This window comes from Podarcis tiliguerta, assembly GCF_965153285.1.
Source record: "Podarcis tiliguerta genome assembly, chromosome: 10".
Classification (NCBI taxonomy): Eukaryota; Metazoa; Chordata; class Lepidosauria; order Squamata; family Lacertidae; genus Podarcis; species Podarcis tiliguerta.
The window spans coordinates 36703985-36710917 of record NC_139543.1 but is presented as its reverse complement, the minus strand read 5'-3'; the positions used below and the strand labels follow the sequence as shown (position 1 = coordinate 36710917).

The 6933-nt window shown below is 42.4% G+C and overlaps 1 protein-coding gene across 2 annotated transcripts in view; it reads left to right on the top strand.

The window, feature by feature from the left end:
* The first annotated feature begins 6618 nt into the window (after positions 1–6618).
* RASSF9 (Ras association domain family member 9) overlaps positions 6619–6933 on the top strand; it is a 37971-nt gene continuing 37656 nt past the window's right edge. For both annotated transcript variants that reach the window (XR_014502418.1, XM_083400986.1), the window contains exon 1: positions 6619–6911. Coding sequence is in view for 1 of the 2 variants with exons in the window: in XM_083400986.1 (XP_083257112.1) it covers positions 6865–6911 (47 nt within the window). In the remaining variant the exon portion in view is untranslated. The remainder of the gene's footprint in view (positions 6912–6933) is intronic.

The window sequence follows — 6933 nt, the reverse complement described above, 5'->3', positions numbered from 1 at the left end:
TGTTGTTGCTGTTGTGGTTTATTACATTTGCACCCCTGTTTCACACATTGTTCCCTTTGGGTTGCCACCTGCTTAACTTAGTGCTGCTGCAGCATCTACTCTAAAACTATGAACTATCTCCTCATTTTTGTGCCATTTTAAATATTCCAGACTCACTCTTTGAAGTTTAAATTTCTTTTCTTTTTTTCTTGCTTCTTTGGGTTTGACTACTGGAGTTGACCAGCATTGGAAATACCCTATACAGTGGTAACTCAGGTTATGAACTTAATTCATTCTGGAGGTCCGTTCTTAACTCAGAACCATTCTTAACCTGAGGCACACTTTTCCACTTTTACTAATAGGACCTCCTGCTGTCGCCGCGCCGCCAGCATGTGATTTCCGTTCTCATCCTGGGGCAAAATTCTCAACTGGGGTACTACTTCCTGGTTAGCAGAGTTTGTCACCTGAAGCGTTTGTAACCCGAAGCGTTTGTAACCCACGGTACCACTGTATCTGTGGCTTGGACATGAAGTTTAAGGGCAAAAGAGGTACGTAACTTTTTGTGATTGGCATATCCGTTAATATGCCATGGCTTTGAGCCTCTGGCACTGCTGATCAAGTGGGATGGGCTCAGAGCTGGAATATTCAGAACTTTGTTTGTAAATTCTTGCTATGCGATACCCAAATACAAATGGTTTTACTCTCCTCTCCTCTTTTGAACCTCAAGGAGATTATTCATCGCAATTAGCTAGAACTGTTCCATTGAATAACTGAAAAACTTGAATGGATCCATAGGGCAATATATGAGCTGCTCAAGTTGTGGACTTCTCTGCTCAGTATCAATTTCACAGTTTTTGCTGAATTACAGAAGCGGCACCGCCATCAGTACAAATGTTGGGCAAGATCACAACCATTTGGAGTGACATCTCTCTCAAATGGACATAATCACACCCCCGATTGGTGTTGATGGCAGGGCACCTGTGGGCGTGTCCACTCAAGGGGGGTGTTTCTGCCACCTGAAGCAGTGGCCTCACCCTGCCTAATGCCTGGGGTGGATTTACACTGAAAGTCCACACACCATTCCACTTCATTCCTTGTTCTGTGATCCTTTCTCCAAAGTTACTGCCCCATTGTCATCTGGAGGAGCACTCTTGCACTATTGTACAACAAAAGCGAGACCAAAACTCCTGGAATGTTTGTGATATAAAAAATTACAGAATTTCAGCAGGAAGCTGGACAGGGCATGCGCTGACTGGGAATGAAAGCAGTATGTCCTCTCTGAAACTTTTGCAGGTACAAAGAGTCTTGAATGCATCAAACCACCCCAGTACTATCATGACTGCAAATTATCGTGAATGCACAATATATTGGGATCCAGAAGGGCCCATAGGAAGCTGCCTTATCTTAAGCTAAAAAAAACCCATTGGTCCATCTAGTTCAATATCGTCCACACTGACTGGCAGCAGTTATTCAGGGTATTGGACAGGCTACATTCCCAGCCATGGCTGGAGATGCCAGGGATTGAACCTGAGACCTTCTACATGCAAAGCAGATGTTCTGATTCTGGGCCACAGTGCTCTTTCAAAAGCTAGAAATGTTGAGCTGGACATGTGTTAAATGTACCTTGGTCCCAACACAGGTTTACTCCAGCCTGGGAGCTTGGTTAAGACTACTTTGGGTATTTATGTCAGGAACGAGATTGAGATCACAGATTTCCTCATTTGTAGTGCAGCTTCTTAGACACCACGCTACACCACTTTCTGTTCTGCAGTAGTAATTGGCTAATTGTACAAATGTCAGATAAGCCGTAGCTGTCATAATGTTACCTTTTATCTTTGTAATAAGAGAAACCTAGGACCATAATGTAAAACTGCCTGTTGAAACAATCTGCCTATAATATTGTAAGTCAGACAAAGAAAGAGGGGAAAGGGAGGGGGAAGTAAGTTAATGTGTATTGGAGAAATTCCCAGCTGCGGAATGAGGTTTCTGTGCCAAGAAAAGACTGGCAGGCATTTCAGGTGGTTGAGAAATATTTGTCACCATTGAATGGTGCGGAAATTCCCTCCGGTTGAATTAAACCCCAGTTTTGAGGTATCAGTAGAAAGCTTTCTATGGAGATATGAAACAAGGACAGCTGTACAATTGCCAAGTTTAGGGGATTTATTTGCTTCTTTTCTTTTCTTTTCTTTTCTTTTCTTTTCTTTTCTTTTCTTTTCTTTTCTTTTCTTTTCTCCTCTCCTCTCCTCTCCTCTCCTCTCCTCTCCTCTCCTCTCCTCTGTCTCTTCTTTTTGTAGTCACAGTTTAGTGCCATGGGATTAACTGAAAGTATGTAGGGTATTCCCAAACCTACTGGTAATAGGTAATCCATGGAATGAGTTCCAACATTGTCCAGTGAAGGTTGGTGTAGCTACAATACTAGCCACCATTCTTTTATTTCATTCTTTGCCACAATTGCACAATGAACCTCTTCATGCAAACAACAGGTCCCTATTTCCCCAGTCACTCAACTTTTTCCTTTCTCTGCATCAAAATATTAACTTCCTTCCTAATTTGGTTTTTTACCCACCTTTCATCAAGAGGTCCCAGAGCAGGTCACAACAGCTTAACGCTACCATACTAATTTCAGTAGAAACAAACGAACTATCAAGACAATATGGTGGTTCCTAGAAATATATCTCTCTGGTGTCAAAGGTCAAAGTAATGAGGAGCTTCTGAATACCAGTTGCTGGTATTGGGCCAGTTCCAGTATGCTCGACTAGATGACCTTTTAAAATGTGGGGTTGGGGGGGGTATTGGGTTGTTGTTTTTATTTTGATTATGTATTTTGTGGTTTATATTTTGATTTTATTCTGTGAAGTGCCCTAAGACCTGCAGGTATAGGGTGGTATATTATTGATGATGATGATGATGATGATGATAGATGGGCCAGGGGCCTGATCCTGCAGGCTCCGCTTACGTATCTTCAGGATATGATGAAAAACTACAAAATGAGGTGCCAGACCATGGTTTAGGGACTGGCATGGAGCATGCACTTCCCCTATTCAAAACATTCATGGATAAATCCAACCATTAAAAGCAAATGCATTTATAAAAGAAATCAGCAGCAAAAACCTTAAAAAAGGACAACAGTATGGAGGTATCACACCTCTATATCCAAGAAAACCTTAAGAAAACAAGGACACATTTTTTTAAAAAAATGAAATGCTGAACTAGATAGGCTGATTGAGATAGCCACTATAGCAGCATGAGGGATGATGCTGGCACTCATTTTTCTTTTCTTTTTTTGCCATCATCCATGGCTGTTTCACAAATTTACAAAAATTTGACAAGGAAAACTCTTCCTTCTATATGGGGGAGGTGAGAGGAGGAAAATATAGGTTGTTGTTAGAGCATCACAATTGACTTCCAAGTTATTATCTTCATGCAAATTATGTTATTATTTTTTTCATTTTTTCCCACTTGTCAGTGAGCAAAGCAGCCCATAATGTTAAAAAGGCAGAATGTGCCTCATGACCCTCCCCATTCCTTCGATGAGAGAGTAACAGGAGAAAAGAATTGGGATTCTAATTTAAAGCTTTTTGCACAGTCCCTGCACTATAGGACTCTGTTAAAGTGTCAGAAAGTATAATAATACCAACAAAGCATAAGAGATAAAATAGTAAAACATACCCCAAATTATCAAAGCTGCCTTCTAACTCTTTATGTCTGTGATGTGTAAAAATGATTAAAGAAGATGCACAACACCCTCATTTGATGGGTTTTTACACCTGTTCATTTGTCCTCTATATCTCATTTCCACACTGCCTCTCACAGGTAATTTCAGTTTCTGTCAATCTGCTGTCATCTCCCCTAGAGTTGATGGGGATAACGGTGAGATCCTGTATAGGCTGGATGCATAATACACAGCTGGTTGCCTGCTTTTTTGACACCTGTCCTCAGAGGGAAAGATGACTTTCTTGTTCAGGGGTACTTTAAATTTGTGCCACAAAGCTGACTTGGGAGTTTTGTGTGTCCATATTTTCATGCCATAAATGTTTACATTGCATTTAGAGCTGACTTGAAATTTCTTGGGGGAGTTTTTTTAAAAAATAAAATTCATCTTTTTCTCACTACCCACCTCCAAAAATAAGCAAACAACCTGCAGACATTTTGCCAAATGCTCTCTAAATATTTTTGTGTCAACTGTCATTCTTCTGTGCAATGTTCTGTAATAACATTAGATCTGGGGCACTGTGAAAAATGAAAAATGGTTGCCACACTACCAGTCCAGTAAGGTACAGTCATCATGTTTTGTTTAATTTTTCTCAGAGGTTGACAAGGCCTGTTTTGTTTTTAACTGTGAACAGTTAGTTTTCATTCAAATTGGTCATTGAAAACATCAATAATTTGATATTTGAGTTTGTTTTCCTCTTCCCTCACCATCCATTTTCCTTTTGTGATTTGTCTTTTTAGATTGTCTTAATTTTTGTTGATTTGTAAGCTGTTCTTAGAGCTTTTCAAATGAATGGTTGGTTACAAGTGTTTGATGGAATGAAGAAAAAAAAATCATATATACTTGATAAATACTTGAATAGCATGCATAGGAGCTGCAGGAGAGTCCTTTCTTTTTCATTCCACTGCTGTCATGTTGGAAGTACCAGGCTACGTGGGAAGATCAAGCAATGTGCCTGCCTCCCACATTAGTGTTGACCCCCATGATGCTTGTGAAGTGCTGGCAAGGAGAGATGCTACATTGCTATGTTGTTGTGGCAGTACAAGAAATACAAACACAAGGCTCTCATGTTTCTCAGGAGACACTGGAAGGGGCCTTAAAAGTAACTTTGCACTTTAGTAATATCATGGATCACTGCCTTGTTGTGGCAAAGAGGCTTGAATAACTCAGAGAAGCTATGAGCTATGTCGTGCAGGGCCACCCAAGATGGACAGGTCATAGTGGAGAGTTTTGCCTAAACGTGATCCACCTGGAGCAGGAACCGGCAAGCCACTCCATGCACACGAAAGCTCATAACAATAACAAACTTAGCTCTCTAAGGTGCTACTGGAAGGAATTTTTTTATTTTGTTTTGACTACGGCAGACCAACATGGCTGGCTACCTACCTGTATGAAGTCTTGGGTTTGCAGTTTTGGGAGACGGGAGACTGCCCACTGGGGAGTGGGAGGGCTGGTGAGGCCCCCTAGATTTAGAGGCCCTAGTCTTCAGCCTTCTTAGCCTATACATAAATCCGGCACTACAGGAAGGGTGAATGAACCATGTTTCCTGTATTCAAGTATATAATTAACTTTCAAAGTCAGGACTCTTCTCTTATACCTTCCCCAGGGAAAGAAAATATATGCTGTAACCATTCCAAGAGCATACACACTTCCCCATTCCCACTCCTATTATTTCTATTAATGTCTGATGCTACTCCCAGGCTGCAGTACGAATCATATCTAGAAGGAGGTCCTATTGAATGCAATGGGCCTTATTCTCAGGGAGAGTCAGAATTGCATCCTAACTTGCTTGAGATATCTTTCCCACCACACTGTGTTCAAGGTACAGATACTTCCACAAATCCACTCTCCCCTCTCTCATGGAGAAATCTTCCCTTCTATTTCTGTCTGCTTACAAGAGGTATACAAAAAACCAAGAGCAAAAAAATTCCTCTCCCCAAAAGTCCACATATAGAACAATACAAACTCCAGCAAAAATAAAAATAAAACAGAACCACAATTTAAGACAGAATTAAAAACTTAGAAGACTAGACTATTTTAAAGGCTTTGGAAGGTCTTTACATAGTTGGTGGCAGGTGATCTTCTCTGGGGAGGCAGAGATATGTTCATGTGTCCTCTTTTTCCAAGATGTGTCCTCTTCTTCAGGGGTAAATTTTGAGACATTTTGCATGTATTTGCTTTGAATGGCCATCATAGTGTCCTAGCATCCTCATTTTTTCTTTTTTCTTTTCAAAATACAGTCATACCTCTTGTTACGTCCGCTTCATGTTACGTTCTTTCAGGATACGTCCTGCGGCGACCCGGAAGTACCGGAAAGGGTTACTTCCAGGTTTCGCCGCTTGCGCATGCGCAGACGCGCAAAATGACATCACGTGCATGCGCAGAAGTGGCGAATCGCAACCCGCGCACACGCAGATGCGGGTTGCGTTCTGCTCACATTGTGAACGGGGCTCCAGAATGGCTCCCGTTCGCAACCAGAGGTACCACTGTAGGGCAATGCTAAATTGATGTAGCCAGTGGAATCCTATCTGATAGTTCAGTCAGTAGAGCATGAGATTCTTAATCTAAGAGTCATGGGTTCAAGTCTCATATTGGGCAAACGATTCCTGCATTGCAGGGGGTTGGACTAGATGACCCTTGTGGTCCTTTGCAACTCTACAATTCTATGATTCTATCCTTTAGTGGTCTGATGCTCTCCACCTTGCTTGCTCACCCCCAACAAACAAAAAAAGTTGGCTTTCCGTTTTGCTTTGTTAAACCCCCTCTGCCCCGCGCTCCCAAACACTCTGGTTTTACTGATCCTGCTTTCTTTCTTAGCAGCTCGGAAAGTTTAGCAGCATTGCTCCCCCTCGCCATCGCTCCTATTCCCCCTTCCACCTCGGGTTTCCCCTTCCTCTCTCGACACCCATCCCCTCCTCCCGCCTGTTCCTAAACGCCTCCTTCAAGATCGCGGCTGCTGGGCAGGGCTCCAGAAGAGCAGCAGCAACAAACAAGGAGGCAGGAGTTCAAAGTTAGCAACGGGTTGCACAACTTCGACGCTGGGTGACTATTAACAAGCTGGAGTAGCAGCAGCAGCAGCAGGAACGCCAGCGAGACAGCAACGCGCCAGCGAGCCAGCCAGAGCTTTCTTCTGGGACCTGTTTGATGATCTCCTCCTGCCTTTGGGACCTACCATGGCTCCTTTTGGAAGGAATCTCTTAAAGACCCGGCACAAAAATAGGTAAGGAGTTGTTTGGAGATTC